The sequence below is a fragment of the Callithrix jacchus genome, chromosome 7 (assembly GCF_049354715.1).
Source record: "Callithrix jacchus isolate 240 chromosome 7, calJac240_pri, whole genome shotgun sequence".
NCBI classification, from domain to species: Eukaryota; Metazoa; Chordata; class Mammalia; order Primates; family Cebidae; genus Callithrix; species Callithrix jacchus.
This window is the reverse complement of record NC_133508.1, coordinates 111,605,777-111,625,559: the sequence shown is the minus strand read 5'-3', so window position 1 is coordinate 111,625,559 and position 19,783 is coordinate 111,605,777. Positions and strand designations below refer to the sequence as shown.

The window sequence follows — 19,783 nt, the reverse complement described above, 5'->3', positions numbered from 1 at the left end:
AGTATGGGGTACATAGTAAATCATGAGAGAGCCATTCTAAACCATATCAAGTAGAGTTTTTAGTCCTTCCTCAACTTTACCTCCAAATTGCTCAGGGAATTCCTTAGTATACCATATCAACTAATTTAGTAACTTCCTCTCCATGGAGACAGGGAAGCACTTCTTTATTCAAAGGAAACAGGGACAGGTACACTGCTGACAATATTAACAAGGCCACTTCAATTCTTCCTGAACACATGAAAACAATGCAACATTTTTTTCAGGAAGAGGAAAAATAGCAACAATTTCATTTTGTTGTCTGACTTGCTTTGCCCTAGAACATATGCAAAACATCCATCTGTCTTCTGAGCAACAACATTCAATTTGTTAAAATTCATAGTAATAAAGGAATGCAACACTCATGCCTGGCACATTAGTTTGAACAAATACGGTGACAAATATGGCATATGTTGCAGGGGCCAATGGGCAAGTCCTCTAAGGTAAAAGATCTTTGTTTACATTTCATAGGAAATCTTAGAAGCTTACAGAATGATTCATTGTTTCATAAAAGTGTGGAATTCCACAAAAAATAAAAGTAAAGCCAGTTTTCAACTATCACTCTCAATCAACTAAAAACAAACAAAGTCAATCCCTGTGAAGAGATGGCTGCAGCAGCAATTTCTGAGCTGCCTTCCGGAAGACTAATGCTTTGTAAACAGTCTTACACTGAAGCTCACATTTCTTGAGAGACACTGCGAATCACTCGAATAAATGCAATGTGTGGAGTAGATAGAATTTAGTAAGGCCTCCTGAGACTTCAGAAAATTAAAGATTTTCCAAATGATATTCAGATGTAGAACTACCTACTTTTTAAATATAAAGCAGAACACCTTTATATCTAATAGAAACACAAACATATGTTAAACAAAAGACATATATCTATGTATATGCATGTTCATAACACAGTACTCTTAATAGCTCCAAATTGAAAATTATCCAAATGCTCATGAACAGAATGAATTAAAATACTGTGATCTAGTCACAAAACATACTAAACAATAAAAATGACCAATCTACAACTGCCTACAACAATGTTAATGAATCTCACATATTGTTGGCTGAAAAGAGCCACACCCAAAAAAGTACATACCATAGCATTCCATTTATATAAAGTGCAGAAAGTGGCAAAACAACTATGCTGCAAGAAGGCAGTGATTGGTAGATCACTTAAGGGAGAGATTACAAGAGAATGTCAATGGGGCTTTTAAGGGACTTGTTATGTTCAGTTTCTTCTTTTGAGTGCTGGGTGAGTTCAATCTGTGAAATTCATTGACCTATATGGTTACAATATGTGCAAAAGTATATGTTTGTATTTATACAATATTCAAATGAAAAGCCAAAAAGTGAAAGCCCACACAAAATATAGTAGGCCTATATCTAACTCATTACTTAATATCCTGTCTGTTCACTTGTATTTATTAAAGTAAGTCCCCTATCATTTTTCCATTAGCAGTCTTCAGACCTGTATATTTTTCCTTCTCCTTGTCTATGTGCTTACTGCATGCTTACAACAGTTCTTCATTTCCATCCATCAGACTACATTTCTCCTTTCATTGATGGATTTCCATATTCCACTTTAGTCAGAAAACCTTTATAATCAACTTAGTAGGCTAGGAAATCTTACACGTTAATATTTGCTATTTTCAGTATAGTCTTTTAGAATTCTAGTATTTAAAAAGATAACTATGGTTCTTTAAATATGTTGATATCCTTAAGAGACAATGCAGTCATCAAAAGTTAAAATAATCATTAAAATGTGCCTTTAAAATCTAGTATATTTTTATAGTATTCAATTATAACCTACAATTTCAAAGACAATATATACTCTTTCATATCACCTAAAAATCTAAACTCCTTAGGAGTGTGTGTGTATAGAGAGCTCACTTATGAGGCAAGTATATCTCAAAAACAATTACAAAGATGCCTTTTCACCATCTCAATATCTTCAGTTATTGAGATGGTGAAAGGGACTTGTGAAGAATTTGAAATGACGAATTTGTTATCAAGCATCTTTATTTCTGAGTTACTGCTAGTACCACTGCTATCACACTAAAATACCAATTACTTAGAATTTATTTTGTGTCAGCCACTGTTCTAAGCAATTTGCTTATATTATCTCATTTAATATTTACAATCTTGTGAAGTAGAAGTTATAATCCTTATTTTTCAAATGAAGAAAGTGAAGCTCAGAAATCATAAATTATTTGTACAAGATCAAATAATATGGCTTGATTTAAACCCAGTTGTTCTTATACCAGATCTCAAGCTTTCACCACTTTGACCTTAGATAAGTTTATACTTAAGCAATTAAGTTTGTATTCCAATAAGTTTATACTTGGCTCCCTCACATTTTTCTGGCACAAGCATTGTCAGCAGGGTTAGATCTGACAAATATTTCTTTTTTCCCCTCTTGTACTTATTTCTTTCTTAAAAATTTGAATCCACGTGAAAATTCCCCCATATAAGAGATAAAGACCAGCACTGAGCCCACTCTACTATCATTAGCCATCACAATTTTATTTCTCTGGTAGCTAGAAATGTTACTTTTCTCTTTTCAAAGTCCCAATACTGAGAATGCCATTGGCTCATCTGCAGCCTAGGAGTTGCCTTTTCTGATTACAGTGTATTGAACTCTGATCCAAGGGCCTAGAAACTCAAGTAAAATCTACAGAAGAAATGAGAGTGTACAAGTCATGCAAGCAAAGTAATTATTGATGCATTGACATAATCTATGCACACAGTTCAATGTATCACCATAGAGACATGATGATTAAAAATATACCTTTTTCATAAGCCCACATCAAACACATCTGCTCATCTTTTTCACCACTAGACCTGCTGGGATCACAAGCCACTAGATTCATATCAGCTCCATTATCCAGTAAGAACTGAACAAGGCGAATGTGACCGTGGTAGCAAGCAGAGTGTAATCCTATAATAGAAAAGAAAGAACAAAAGGAGAAAAAAAAAAGAAAAACTGCACCCTAATTTTCAAAAGACAGTTATCACCACATAATAGCATTATTTGCAAAGGCATAAAGTAAGGATTTATTTCTTTGATAAAGAACTAATTTTATTATTAACCAAACAAGACATTACTTTAAGCAAAATGGGTATTCTATTGTACTCAGTCTTCTACAGAGACTGTCTTTTCCTCACTACAATTATAGTATTTCTACATCTATTGTAATTACCAAGAACAAATGTTAGTATCTTTACACAAGTAAATGAACAAAGACTCAACACAGGTATTTTTCTCGATCACCAAATCAAGGGGCAGAGCAGTGTGGTCAGTCTGTCCCTAGTGAAGGCCATAAGAAGATGCACTGACTATAGACGATTTAACACAATAATAAAATTGACCAAAAAGTCTGTCAGTCGTTGTCAATTCTAAATGATGTCAGTTGATAAATACCCTTTCCCACTAGAGTTGAGCTCTCTCAATGCCCCCACACCCCTTTGTATACCATTATCCTTAAGCACTGATAAGCATCCAGAACTAGTGACATTTTCACCACAGTCTTACCAGTGTGCCCATCCCTTCCTTGGTGGTTGATGTTTATGACATTCTGATCAAGAAGAAACTTGACTAGGTCAATGCTCTTGCCATAGGTACAAGCACTGAAAAAACATAAAGCAAGAAAGATAGAAGGCTCTTGTTATGGACTAAATTGTGCCCTCTCTTTCACACCTCGAAAAATCATACATTGAAGTTATAACCCCTGATAACCTGACAGTGAGACTGTATTTAGGGACAGTGTCTTTAAAGAGGTACCTAAGTTAAAATAGGTCATTAGGGTGGGGCCTAATCCAATATGACTGACGTCCTTATACGAAGAATCTGGGATTAAGACACAGATGACATAGAGAAGCAGCCATGTGAAGACACAGCAAGAAGGCAACCATCTGCAAGCCAAGAAAAGGGGCCTCAGGAGAAGCCAAACCTGTTGACACCTTGACCTTGGACTTCTAGCTTCCAGAACTGTGAGACGATAACTTCTGTTGCTTAAACCACTCATTCTGTGGTATTTTGTTTATGGCAGCCCTAACAAACAAATGCAGCCCTGATTAAGCCAGGCATTCTAGATGCTCACATGTGTATAAGAGAGCCAAAGACACAGAGAAGGCAGGAGGTGATAAAAAACAAACCAGCACCATCTGTAAAGGCTAAATAAAAATGTGGATATATGGTGAGAAAATCCTAAATATTCTCACATCTGGACCTTTAAAAAAAATTTTTTTTAATCAAATGTTCTCTAGGATATTTGTTATTTTTCATATAAGGAGAAAAGAAGGAGATAAGATGCAAGAATTCCAGGCATTTTTAGCTGCAGGACATAGGAACTGTTCTGCAAGACTATCGAATGAGAAATTCAGAAGGGTTCTCAGAGTTTTAGTCAAAGTCAGGTCTTGGTCTGAAATGATTCCTGGTAAAACCATCTACTGTCTCTCCAAACACTTCCTTGACCAGAGGGTAAGATCTCAGAGCTTTCATTTTACTGAAGGAGCATTTGCTGTGCACTCAAAATCCAAAGTTCTGCCACACAAAACCAGAGGATCTTGGACAAGTTCTTTGATCTCTATGAGTTTTAGTTTTACCATCTATAAAATAATGATAGAAAATGCCTTCTTAATTTGCCAAATTGTTGCTGAAATTTCAAGTGAATTAATGCTTATAGAATCACATTACAAACTGTAGAAGACCTTTCATTATCAGCTCTTTCCAGTTGTGAGAAAGTATTTGTAGAAAAATTAATACATTTCAAGATGCAAGGAAATAAGATTTTTTATAGATAAATTTACAAGTAGATTTGTTGAGACACTTATTTGAAATTCTGATTTCTACTGTTTACTGGGAAAGCTAAGATGCATAGATAAAAAAATTTTGTATGAAATTAGCATGTCTAGTAAATGACTACTGGATTAAACTTTTTGATTAGTAATTCTCATAAATGTTCTTTTCTTGTAGTTTCCCTCATACCTCTGCTTCTGCTATCACTTGTTTACTAACAATACTCTACCTTAAAATCATGAAGAGATATGAGGTATGTAATAGGCCACACCTAAATGATGGCTAAAGGAAGGGCACAGGGACTTGGTTCACTGGGTCTTAACACTTCCTCTTCCTGGGATGGCCTTGCCTAAGTCATTTTTCTTTCATGAAATACCATTCTTTTTTTCTTCCAATTAAACTAAATATGAAGCATTCTAATGAATTCATTGCTGACCCCTCTGCTTCTTTGTAATTTTAATCTCACAGTGCTCATCACACTGTGATACTGTACTGGATACATCTTTGTTTCCCTTGATACCTTACAATAGGGATCCTTTAAGGATGGCAAGAATCCTGTCATCTTAATGTACCCAGTAGCACCAATACAAGGTAGGTCTTTAACAACACTTTCTTGAATAATGGAGTGAATAAAAAAACTACCATCTCAGTGCAATATATCATAGCATCATTAACTATTTGCAATATAATATGACCCATAATAGTACACATTTAATATTGATTCATTGCTCTTTTTCAAAGAAACTACTTACAGAAAATCAGTTCTGAATATATATACATATATATGTAATATATTTATATATGTGTGTATATGTAATATATTTATATATATGTGTGTGTGTATATGTGTACTTCTTTGTGTATATGTGTACATATATACACATATACATTTGTATATATATGTGTGTGTGTGTATATACATATGAAAACCACAAAAGAAATGCACTGAGTGCTTACTCTGTGCAAAATACTGTGATTTCTACACAGAAAAATTTGTACAGTGAATTCCTCATGTAAAAGGAGTTTCTTTTCTAAATATTTGCTTAAAATAAATATACCATAAACATTAATCTGTTACTCTGAGTAGCCACAGGCTTACATGAAATAAAACAATTGGACATATACTTTGAACTCACTTCACAAATCTCATATAGACAATCTTTTGGAGGTGACAGTCACCCTCTGATTACAGTTTTTTCCAATTTTAGTGCACGAAGTAGCAAAATGATTTGAAAACTAGCCTGAGGTGTCATCCGTAACAGGCATGACCTAATGGGAAAGAGAATACCAGCAACCAGTACATATCAGTTCTGCCAACTGTCCCCTGCAGGGACAGATTCCACTGATCCATTTGACTGAAGGCAGGATCTAAGGAGTTTTTGCATTCGTTCTGTTACTGAGAGTGTAGAAAACAGACAAAATATTTGGTACTAGAACATGAAGAAATGTAAAAAGCACAGGATTTGGAATTAGGTAGGCATTTACTACATTATTTTCTAGCCATAAGAAACTTTGGCAGGTTACTTAGCTTTTCTGAGCCTTAATTTTCTCTTCTGTAAAAGAGACATAATAAATCCAACTTCATAAAACGTCACAAGGATTACACGAGATAATGGATGCAAATCATCTGGTATATGGTCACTATTCCATAAATGGTGGTTTTACTTCACCTTATTTTTTGACCAAGTCTTTGGTTGACAAGAAAAATCTGGAAATGCATGTGAAATTTGACAGGTTGATGCCTGAGGCAGAAGCATAGGCTTCATTTTAGAATGGTAAGAAAAAAAGAGAGTCTCCTCATTTTTATTATCTATCAATGCACTACAAAAACATTATAGAAACAACAAATGAGTCTCAAATATACTTTCAGAGGTTACAAACTAATGAAAAATATGTAATGTGTAAGTGAACTAATTTTCAAGATCTACTAAATTGCTTTTACTGTTATAGCAAAATAGTTACTCAGTAAAAATGAAGGCCTTAGATTTTATAAAGCATTCACCTTCCTTTTGGGCATTTTAGGGAACTATAGCTCTGACTTATTAGCACCCTTTTCTTATTCTCTCTTTTTACTTTTGGTTGCAATTTTTCTAATCCCAGCTGCTCCTTCAATGTACTTTTCTAGAGCACACCGTAAAGGGCTCTTATGAATTCCTAAAAAAGAGTTAATGCCTTCTTAGGTATTTGAGTGGCCACCCTGGCTAGGCTTTTACAGGCTGACAGATGGATGTTTTAGATAGGTAGACACATTTGCACGTAAGGTTTAAGTAGAAAGGAAAAAAGTGTCACATTTAATGCTGATGAATTCTGGTAATGAGATTCTTGTTGGAGGAGGATTATGGGCACATCCCTTTTTGGCAGCTTTCCACGGAGTGAAGAGGAATTGAAGCAATATGCTTACAGATGTTGATATGCCTGTTGCCTTGGCAACATCAGTCCCTGTCTTTGTGGCTGCTGCCAGGAACGCAGCATCTGGCTCCAGCCCCATCTGTTGTACTGACTGCAGCATCTGCCTCCACCTTTTCTTCTCTGCATCTAGCTTGGGCTCTTTGTCCTCTGCCCTACCTCTGCTATTGCTCTCTGATTGCAACATCTGCCACTATTTGTTCTTGCTTTATGTACACAAGTTCAGGTGCATTTGAGTGTCAGCTAAGTTTAGTGGCTATTGCACTTAAATATTCTTTTACCTGTGAAAAGCTGTTTCGCTGAAGATGTTTTCCTTAGTCAGACTTTCTGTTCCTGATATTTGGATGATTTCCTTGGCAACTTCAAATTTGCCATTGTAGCATGCCCTAGATTTGAAGAAAATATCTTGTTAATATTGTAAGCAAGTACATAGAGTGTACCTGGAGGACCTATGGAATACTACATAATACTCACAGGTGCAAGGGGGTATCTCCATAGATATTAACAACATGAGGTTGAACTTCCAAATCACTTTGCAGCAGATACTTAACTATATCATGGTGTCCAAATCGAGAACAGAAATGGAGTGGGACATGGTCTTCATTATCTTGAGCATTCACTATTATCAGCAAGCAAGAAAAATATATGTTATCTAGAATTCTCTGTCACCCTTCATATGTGTAGTACCATGGACATTTTTAAGTGCCTGAGAGATTCCAGGAAATTTCCAGTTAATGGTAATAATAAAAAAAATTAAGCACGACCAATTTTTAAAATTATAATTTTATTTTATTGCCTATTGCCACATTGAACAGGCTACAGGCTTTCCTCTGGCTTTCATAAATGCTATGGAACACATCAAATCAAATCTATCTCACACAATGAAACACTTCAGGAAAATAATAACATCCAAAAGATACAAGTGGCCTTATTTCCACAAGTATCACCTTTCTAATTTATTATTTTTTTTCTCTGAAGGATGTTAAGGATTACAGATCATGGCCAGAGCACCATTCCCAGAGATTTTGGTTCAGTAGGTTAGAGTGGGGCTCCACAACCTATATGTTATATGTTTACAACACTGTTTTAAACAGCTCTGATGTACATCCTTAGCTAAACATTGCCATACTACAGTACGCAAAGCATAGTATAATGAAAGGAAAAGCACTTTAGACTTAGGCAGACTTCATTAATTGTTTCACTTTAGACAGGCTATTTAAAATTCAATTCTTCATTCAGTAGTGGACATTTGTCCTTCTCTTTGGAACACCCTGACTTATAACCTCTTATGACACTTGGGTAATTCCCTATACTGCAAGCACTAATGAGAAGCCAAGAACACATTTTATCATAGAAGTAGAAAATGTGCTTTCCAAGATCTCTTTGCAGCTAGGGAACAGAATTAGCAGAGGGTGACCATATGTCCTGGTTTAGGCTTGTTATCCTGGAATAATTCTTAATAATGACGCTTTTACTCTCAACAGTTCCCTGATCTGGATACCTATCTATAGACTCCTCCAATCAACACATCATATGAGCCTCTGACTTCAGAGCTGATGACACAAAAAGCAGGGCCTAATCTCTCTTGGCAATGTGTTAGTGGTGGCAGTAGCTCCATCCAATTTCCCATGGTAGCAATTCCAGCCACAGATTCAATGCCCTGCATTATTGGCATCAGAAGCACAAGTGTCAATGTGTGCCTAGCAAAGGTGGCAGTGCCTCTTCACAGGACCACATTTGGGCATGATTTTGGATGTTGTTCCTCACTGTGATAATTTCAAACATGGCTTTCTACTCTGTTCTGGGGAAGAAGATTCTGTGTGCTATATGACATCCTTTAATCTACTCCTTTTATGCCTAAGTTAGCAAGAGTTAGTTTCTAATGCTTGAAAGTAAAAAACAAAACAAAACAAAACAAAACAAAAAAACTTGACAGATACACTCTTGTTCTTCAACAAGAATCAAATGATCATTATGTACTAGCCGTTAAGCTAGTGTTGGAGGTATAGATGTCTTATCAGTAACAACGGATATAGTAACACGATTGTTGCAGGGATGCTGAAAAGCATAAAGAGGATTATGATAGGAAAGCATCTATGTAGCATGATGCTTGTCAAGTACTAGACATTTAATAAAAGTTACTTAACCTTTTTACTAATAGCCCTCTTAGAAATTTGCTACATCCAAAGCTAACAACAGATAAATGCAGAGTCTATGTTCTCAAATAACTTAGTCTAGTTAAACAGTCAATCTTACAGTCCTGAAGTAATAACAACTGAACATCAAACTGCTCAATGCCTAATCTGGCTTTAATAATTTTTAAAACTAAAATAATCAAATCAATGCTCCAAAGCCATTTGTTTTATTGTTTGATTACTTTGTCAATCTAGACAGGATCTTAATTAGGCCTTGTAGGGGCTATATTTGTAGACAATCATTCTCGTTTTATTGTCCTGCAAGATTTTAAGCCAAAGGGAAATCTTTAACAAAGTCATTGAGCTTCTCCTCCCAAGGCTGTTATTAAAAACAAACGTTTGAATCTTTTTTTATTAATGAGTAGCTCAAAAAGACACCTTTAATTCTGAGAAATGTTCTTGGTTCTTTTGATTATCTCCCCTTAAAAAGCTTTTTCTTTGTTCGCATTCTGTTCTAAGCTAGGGAAAGTCAATGCCACAAGTCAATGCTTGAGAATAGTCAGGAGTCCAGGGCATCTGGAGCATCACATAAGAATTCTTGAGGTTCAGAAGGAAAAATGCAAAGCAGAATGCAGTGCAATCTTCTATTAATTTATAATTTGCCTTTGGCCATTCTTGGCTCCACCCAGTATTCCTCTCCCAACTGAATCAGTAAACTTCCGATTAGGTGATTTACTTGGTGAATTAACTGATGTGGTTGATATATATTTCCATCAAAAAAGACGTAAATACCAACTGAAAGAACAAGCCTGGAGAAATAATGGGATCAGACATAGAATTTACGTGTATACACGTCCGTTTTTGCTTCAGTTATTGTGATGTATTTAGTTTTGTCTTGGGCCAATTTGCAAAGAAAAAAAGAAAATATGTTATTATGTCATAGGATAATTGAATGCATAAATAACATTCTGTTTGCTCTAACTTAGCATCTTACTGAGAAACGTATAAAGGAGAATTTAAAACAAAAGAATACATGTAAATCATCATTAGGAAAGTATCTAGTGCCTGGTCCTCTGTTTTAGAGAATAGGTATATAGTGATGTCTTTTGAATGAAATATTGAATATTGGATGCTGTTTCTTCTTTATTTCTGCATACTGACCTTAAAAATACAACTTTCAGATTAACCCAGCAAATGTTAGCACATCCTACAAGATCTTTAAAATTACTCCCAGATCTGTCTTTTATAAGCCTTTGGTAACAGATCTGTGTAATACATCCAACAAGATATATTTCATAAAATAAAACACTTTCTCTTGTTGGGCGTGTTTAAGGATTTTTTTGTGGTTTTCTGTAATATTCAGCTCCATCCAGTTCCAAAGATTGTGTAATTTAAAAGACATACACATTTATGATTAAGATGACAAAAATTATTAATTCTAAATTTAACTGTTTCCATTTTTAACATTATCAAAATGATAAATTTTGAAGAATGTATTACTTTTTTCTTATGCAGTCCAGCAATATTTTAAAATTTTCAGTCTCTTTCAGGGGGCATTACACTTCTTCTACACTGCCCTAAGAGATACAAAGAAGTAAAACAGAGGCTTAAAACATATCTGACTGAATAGATCAGCTTCCCAAACATGCTGAACCAAAGAGGCTGCTTTCACAATTACCCTTTAGGCTATTTTGCAATCTGAATTTATTTTTATTTGTGACATTTTGTTACCATGGAAACATACTGTAAATATGGGATTTCAAACTGTACTCTTTTGGGGGTCATTTATTTAATCTTTCTCCTATGTCCATTTACCACAGGCAGGGCCCATATCTAAAATAAATCGTTTGGAGGCTTAGCTACATCTTAATATATAAGTGAACTAACGTATAGTAAGTCCTGCTCAGTGTCCATGGGCATAGCAGATCTTTTGGTTTAATTTTTGCAATTGGTTGAAGTGCAAATGGTACTTAAATATCAAGCATGTACTAGAAAGAAATAAAATTACTTAAAAATCTGAGTCATGCTGTCTCTTGATTTTTTAAAAATGATTGAATAGGAGGCATGTCATACTTATGTGCACCAAAAATAAAATGTAAAAAATTTTATCATATGATGTTGGTATGTAAGGGGAATATGGTTGTAGTATGACACATTTCAATGCCTTTTGCAGAAGAGTCTTTTGATCCTGGAGACATGCAGATCATAAATGACATTCATTTTGACACTACTAAGCTCTGGAGTTGTGCAGATGAATGAAAAGCTAAGCTTGGCATCAATAATTAAAGGAAAAAGTGATGCGGTTCCTGACCCTTGGAAGAGTGAGGCAGTTTCTACAACATGGTTATGTGTTCAGTGGTTCACACAGGTATACCTCTGCCTATTCTAAACTAACAAAATGAAAGAGACTGCTTAAACAAGGTCCAAGGAACAGCATTCCTTACATCTTGACAACATAGGTTGTTTATAATAATGCTCTAAAGTAGATGCCTGAGTTACTGCATATTGGCTTATAGAAAACAATACAAACTATGATTTTAAATTTTACGAAATAAAGTGGCCCATGTTTACAACTTGGAAACTGGAAATTACTCTAGTCTCTTGCTATAGTTGTCTCTAGGAATCTTTGTGTATTCCTCATGGGTAGATAAAAAATCTGATTAGCTTTATTAACTAAATATCAATCTGAATATTGGACCAAGGCACTGGCAGTTCCAGAGATTTGACAACCATGTCCTTTTGGAAATGTGTATTGTTCCTGCTGCAAAGGCCAGCAGTTCTTACAACTGGATTTTAATTAGGTCTCTTGGGGGGTCAATGAAAGAATGTTGGATATGCCTGAGAGAATTTAATGGCAAGATGCAACTGTGAGTGAATTTTTATCAAAAAATAAAGTTTGTGTGTAAAAGTGAAAAAAAGAAATTTTCAATAACTTATAATCAACTTTCCAAAATTTATTTTATAATTAAGAAAATAAAAATGAAAGGAAATTCTATTCTATCAACTGATTCTAAAATTCTTCTATGTATTCCAAAGCTTTTTTCTGAAATGGATGACACTCAAACTCTATCTCTATTAAAAACTATAGTAATATAATATCAAATATTGGGGATGCTGTGGGAAGCAACTGAAATCCTCATATATTGTTTTAAGATTTTAAAATAGTACAAACATTTTGGAAAACTGTCTAAAAATTTCCTAAAACATTAAACATATGCATTATTACCTTTTTGTTTATCAATTCACACAACCACACACACACACACACACACACACACACACACACAAACATAATCAAGAGAAATGAACATATATGTCCACAAATAGACTTGAATAAGAATGCCACTGGCAATTGTATTCATAATAGAAAAACACTAGAAATATTAAAATATCCACCAGGAGAAGAATGGATATACCAGTTGTGGTATATTCATGCAATCATCAACAATATAAAAGAACAAACTATGTTCCATACAACAACATAGATAAATGTCCAAATCATCTTGTTGAGCAAAAGAAGCCAGGCACAAAATTATACAAACTTCAAGAACAGACAAAACTATATATAGCAATAAAAGCCAGAATATTAATTATCTTTGGTGGTAAAGTCTAGTTACCTGAGATGAGTGCATAAGGGAAGATTTCAGAGTGATGAAATCTGGGGGGTTTACAATGGGTGTATACATACATATATATTAATTAAGTTATATACTTTACATTTGAGAATTTGCTAGATGTAAATAATGTCTCAATTTATAAAAGATTAGTGAACAACAGCAAATATAATTAATTTATATATGAAAACTCTTCACTTCCACTGGAGCACCTAATATATTAAGAATTTAGCTAAAACGTGTAAAGAAGGATTCACATGTAGGCTTCATATACATATTAAGGATAATTACGACTTGTGGAGCAAATAAATAAATGACTACAGGATTAGTCAACTTCAATATTTTTCTCTAGTAAGTAAGAGAAGTACAGGTAAAACGTATACATAAAGAAAATGATAGAAAAGTTATTTTAAACATGTAATCCTACCATCTGCTTTGCTGCCTTCTTCCATCAAGAGTTTTGCAATATTAAAGAATCCTTTTGCAGATGCTAGGTGGAGGGGTCTGTCTCCAACTTCACCACTTAAATTTACATCAGCACCAAATTTCAAAAGAAGGCGGGTGACCTAAGGGATTCATTTATTTGAAATTAGTATCAAATTTCAAACAATAATGAAAAACTTTAGGCAGTATACAAGAAAACAACTGGTTTAAACCATAAAATATTGATTGTTATATCACCTAGCAGGAAGTCCAAAACTGGAACAATTCTAGCATTGATTACCACAACAGCTTAATAACTCAAGTTCTTTCTGTCATTCTGTTCTGCCATGCTCAGCAAATAGGATGGATCACCTTATGGTAGCAGAGAGCTGCAGCATCTCCAGGCATTACAAACTGAAGTCCACAGTGTAGAGCAGAAGATGATCTCTACCCTTTGGAACAAGGGAGCATTTTGTTTTAATCTAGAAATTCCTTGTTAAAAACTCCCCAGAAACCACCTTCCCATATCTCTTCAGTCTGGACTAGGTCATTTGCAACTTTCTAAACCAATCCCTGGGCAAGGGGAAAGATTTACTGTGAGTGACTTCACAGTGACTGGAGATCGGGGCATCTCTAAGCACAACTTTTAGGAGACAGGTTGAACAGTGAAATAAAAATCATGAGTCTGCAAGAAAGAAAAAAATATATGGCCCAAAGTGGTAATAGTTGAAGTGATACTTTTGCCTAAGCAACTAGTGGTTCCTGCTACTGTATAATATGTAATGAAGTTGTTAACTTGAGGGGTGATATAATATACTGATTAAGAGTTAAGGTGCAGCATAAGAGAGGCCTAGATTCGAATCTAGAATCTGATTTATGTTAGCTGCGTGTTCTTGAGAAAAATTAGTTAATTTATGTATACCCAAGTTTTTTCATATGTGCAATGGGAATAATAACAACACTTAACTTATGGGTTGTCATGAGGAGTAGATTAGGAATTTGTTTAAAGTGCATAGCGCCATGACTGAAGTACAGTATTTGTCTTGTAAATGCTATTTTTTATTATTGTTGGCGAATTGAAACAGTGTTACTTACAATTTCTGTTTCAGAGTTAATGTGGGGCTAGATGAGTTGCTAGGGAGCTTTGAAAAAATCCTCTCCATAGTTTTTAACCTTGAAAACCTACTTTTTCCATTTGTTCTCTTTAGTATCGACTGTCTTGTCAATTTCATAATGTGGGTTCATGGTACATAAAAAGTCCTCTCTAGAATGAATCATGCAGATCTTCTCTGAAGGATCTCTTCCAAAGTCTCCTTCTGGCCAGAGCCAGTGGTAGTTGACTTGATTCTTGATTTTTATGGCAGCTTCAGTCATATCACTACTAATCATCTTGCTACTGGAGTTCTAGCTCTTTTTCTGGATATGTGAGTAAACTGGAAATAGGTACAGTAGCCCTGGCATCTTCTCCAATTTACTGAGACTCTACATCCATATGGTCAGAGAGGGACAAAGTGATGAAGCATGTAGGAGTCTTCCTGGGATTGCTTTAGGTAATTTAGGAATTCCTTTGAGTCACTTACATGTATACTTAAGAACTTTCCAAATAATTTGTGTAACCTTGACATTGCCTCTCCTAAGACTTTCAAAAGTCACCTCAGTGATACTAAAAGGTAAGTTAGGATGTGTCTGAGTCATTAAAATAGCAGTTAGGGTTCAAATAGCAATTGCCCTCTCTCAATTGTCTTCACCACTGAAGCATCAGCACAAAAGTGAATTCAAGTTCTAAAACTATTTTTACTTCCCATAAGTCAGCAAATAAACATGTCTTGAGTATTAATCTCTCAAGAATATGGTAGACATTTGAGAGAAATTCTAGGCAAAATATTAGCTAGGTGAGATGTGGGGAACTGAATTCCTATTGAGTGTAATGGATAAGAGCCAGGGTTTGGAAATTAGGCTTCTACTTATCAGCTATGTTGCCTTGAACAAATCATTTATCCTTTTAATACTTTAGTTTCTTCATTGCTAAAGTGGGAATAATAATATTTCTACCTCTTGAAGTTGTTGTGAGGATTAAATAAGTCATCTCATGAAAAGCACTCGGAAAAGTGCCTGGCATTCAATAACTGTTAGTTAATGTGGTAACCCCAACTTGGAGCATGTGCCTTTTATCTCTTTGTTGGCTAATGGGCTGATCAAAACTTAATTCAGGAGAAATGAAAACAGCAGAGGTTTAGTTTCAAGAACCTTGCACGCCTAAGCAGATATTTCCACTTACACAGACTCCATATATTCTGATTATGGGACTTTATAATAGACAGATTTAAACAATCTCTGAAATCGATTGTCTATTAAGCGCTATTATTACATACCTAGGAAACATTGCTTTTGGCATAAAACATCTACTCTTCCACTTAAAAATAAGTAAATAAAAACATGGCAAGGAACATGGCACATTAGGTACATTTATATATTGAATGTAACATTCTCCTTGTCAGCATATTTTAGCAAATGACAATGGCATCTATAAATTACTTTTGTGCTGCCTTCACACACAGAAAGTGAGTCCCTTATCATAAAAGGGCCATCCACATTTTCACATAATTTTATAAGACTGTGACTATATTTTCAGGGAAAGTAAACAAATTTAGTTCTCCACCCAACATGCATAAAGGCTCTTTATGTTTCTGCTGGGTGATGAGGTTAATCGCCAAAGAGGATGACTCTACAAATAATATGCATTGTATATATCCTGTCTGTGCCTGAGGTTAGAAAAGGATGGCATTTTTCCATTACTTGTGCTTTTGGGCCTGTACTTCCGATAGCATTTTCAGTGCCCAGCTCTTCAGTGCACTCCAGTGCACTCTGAACAGCACATCAGTGAAATAAGCAATCTTTCCTACCTATAGGTCACGCTTCACAGGTCTTAGAGTGTCCAGGCATATGCCAGCTAGCTAGCAGAGGAATAAAGGCACGGTGACTATAATAGTGCGGGGACACATGTAAGTTTGATCTTCAACTTGGAACCCTCAGGTGGTGCTGTGGCATGACCTCCAGGAAGGTAAAAAGGAATAATTCTATCGTACAATTGAATGAGTCTAGAAAGACAAAGTGAGAAAAAGTGAAAACGGAGTATTCAATGAACAGTTATATGTAGTTATCCAGTTACATTTGTATTTCTCTCTCTCTCTCTTTTTTTTTTGGTTGAGTATTCTCACTGCTAAAGGAAAGTGTTTAAAAGTAACATAAAAATTTTGTCTTTTGATATGTTAAGGGTGAAAATCAGCAGACTTTGGAATTAGAACATGTCTTCTTGAATTCGGGCTTTTCCATTTAGGACAATTGTCTGGACTTGATAATTTGTCCCACTGGTTGAAGAATAAGAGGAGATACTTTGGTACAACAGAACGAATATAGGCTTTGGGATGAGACAGAACTGAGTACATATTCTAGCTCTTCTACTTATTATTATTAATAGCTGCATAACTCTGGCATGCCACCTCACCTGATGGAGCTTCATGCGTACCATTGATAAGAATGAGCAAATAACAGTCAATTTTAGGTAAGTGGAAAAATTAGAAAAGAAGACAAAGGTTCTATCATAGTGCCTATTTCACAGTATAAGCTCACTCATGTGGCAACTCATTAATTTCATAAAGTTGTGAAGGTTAAATAAAATCATATATTAAACAAAATTATATTAAAAACTTTAAAGATTTGTATATATATATTACTTTTTATTACAGAATATAAAACTTTATAAATATGGACCTGTTATGTAATCACATATTTAAAACAAATTGTATAATTAAAGCACATTTATAGTTGTTTTTATACAGCATTTATGAGTTGTTTTATTGTTATTTCAATTAGCATCATCACAGCTACATTTACTGAGCATTTGCCAATTTATATCTCACCCTAACAGCAACTCTATGAGGTTACTATTAATATCTTTCTGCATTTTATGGGTGGAGAAATGAAGATCTTACGTAACCTATACATGGTCAAAACACTAGGAATTTTTCAAATTTACGGTGACTGATTCCTGTGGCCACACACTTACCAATGTATTCTACTGCCTCTTTGTGTACTAAGATTGTCAGTAAAAAATAAATAACATAACAACTGTAATACTTATATGGATCTACAAGCTCCTCAAGGATGAGTTGATGAGACTAAGGCAAAAATAATTCAGAGATTTTAAATATAAGCTCTTTGAAGATAGGACAATTCAACAAAAGCTGACACTTAAGCAACGCCTAACCTTTGGAATTCCTACTGTCAGACTTACCTGTTCATGCCCATAGTATGCTGCAATGTGCAAAGGAGTGAAAAAAACTGCATCTTGAATATTGACATTAGCTCCATGTTGCAGCAGCACATCAGCAGCCTGGACAAGAAAACGATTATGGTCAAGAACTTCAACTGAGTTATCTTCCTATTAAGATTCAGTTTACAACCACCATGCACAAATCTTCAGGATTCGCCACCCTACAACATAGCTTTCTTCTATCTACCTTATCCAAAACTTCCAGTGTCTTGCTTTTTTCTGAAAGATAAAGACTAAATGTCCTTAGTAGGACATTCAAGGTCTCTTCAATCTGAGAGTGTTCTTTTTAAATGTATTTCTCATTACTCTCTTTCATAAACCCAATTGTAGAGTCAAAATGCATCCAGCTTCATGCTCCTTTGAGGCTTTGTTCACATTATTTCTTTAGCCAGAAATGTCCTTCTGCCTAATATATGAATGCTTAACCTCTAGCTAAAATGCCATCTTCTCCCAGATTTCCTCAATTTCCCTCCCTTCATTGCCATCTGCCTGGCTGAAATTAAAAATTACCTCCTCATAAATCTCATGTAACTTTCACTTACATAATTTAGAACATTTTTCTATTTATATACATGCCTTTTGATCCTTACTAAAGAAAAATTTAAGGTCAAAGTGTATGTCATATTCATCTTTATAACCTTATTCTAGCATGTGGCCATGTAAATAGTAATCATTCAATAAGTATTTGTTGAACGAATGAATGAACAAATGAAAAACCCTACCAAGAACTGTTGGCCAATTGTCATCGTGGAAAGCCATAGACTGGTATTTGTAGGGGAAAAATATATACATTTTTTCTATCCATTTTAGGTTTTTTGGCTGAGATCCTATGAATTAGATTGAGAAAAAGGCAGATAAGTAAGAGAAAAACAAATGGGCTTATTAGCCTGTGACAAATAACTCAAAGTAGTTAACCTGTTTATATTTGGACCCATCAGAAATTTTAGATTTTCCAACAAAAATTCCTTATTTTATATGACAACTATTAGCAACTCTAATGCTACCCACCAATTGAATAAGTTATGAGATAAGCATGACTTTCCCGTCATGTTTCCTCAACTGTGTGAATCACAGCCCTGCAGAACCAGGGAGGGACTATGGGCATTACTTATCAAATCCTGACATTTTAAAGAGAAAAAAATTGAGAACCAGTAACTAGGAAAATTTCAAGGTCATAGAACAAGTTATTGTCAGTAGGAAACTAAATCTTTAATCTCTTGCCTCAACTTAGAACTTGGGCTCTATAATCTTAACAAAAATTTACAATAACTTTGTAGAAGTAGTAACAAGACAAAGAAAAATAAACTTTCTACTGGCAAGAAATTGGGTGAGGAAACTAATGGAAAATAAAAGTTAGTTTTAGCAAAGTTTGTTATATAGATTCCTCTGGTGACTTCTTTGGGCTGGTAAGTGTCTAGAGTTACCTCTCTTAACTTGTGTCCTTTCTGGTAGAGAAGAGAGGAAGGACTCTTTAACAAATTTATGTCCCTCTTTTAGGCAAATAGAAGGAGAGCAAAGAGTTCCTATATCTGTTTCTTTTCCATTTTCTCTAGCTCAAAATAATCAATAAGCCAAAGTAGCGTATTTTGGGGAAGCATATTTTGCTGCCCTTCACAACAAACCTGTTGATACTTCAAATTTCTTCTTCTAAATGCCTATCGCCTAGTCTCTTTTTTCTGTACAAGAGATTGACATCATTCCTTCAAATTTTCTTCATTTTCATTGGGGACTTTGCTAATCTACTGCTTTTTCTTCAGTTGGCCAAATAATACACGTTTAGAAATTTTTTAAAAGTCTATTAGAAGAGAAAACAGAAAAATGGAATTTAAGAGCTCAAGGGACTTACGTCCATCACCTCTTTTGTTTCTATGAACAAATTGCCTCCTAAATCATGTTTCCTCAACTGTGTGAATGATAGACCTACAGAACTAGAGAGGGACTATGGGCATTACATATCAAACCCTTACAATTTAAAGAGAAAAAAATTGAGAATGAGGAATTAGGAAATTTTCACGGAGGTAGAGTAAGTCAGTGTCAATAG

The 19,783-nt window shown here is 34.8% G+C and overlaps 1 protein-coding gene across 2 annotated transcripts in view; it reads right to left on the bottom strand.

Annotated features, from left to right (window-relative positions):
- The window catches only part of TNNI3K (TNNI3 interacting kinase), a 307,038-nt gene that overhangs the window by 184,992 nt on the left and 102,263 nt on the right, over window positions 1-19,783 (bottom strand). For both annotated transcript variants that reach the window (NM_001204802.2, XM_078329224.1), the window contains 6 exon segments: window positions 2,822-2,971; window positions 3,566-3,660; window positions 7,519-7,623; window positions 7,712-7,856; window positions 13,414-13,552; window positions 17,704-17,802. In NM_001204802.2, the coding sequence (NP_001191731.2) occupies window positions 2,822-2,971; window positions 3,566-3,660; window positions 7,519-7,623; window positions 7,712-7,856; window positions 13,414-13,552; window positions 17,704-17,802 (733 nt within the window).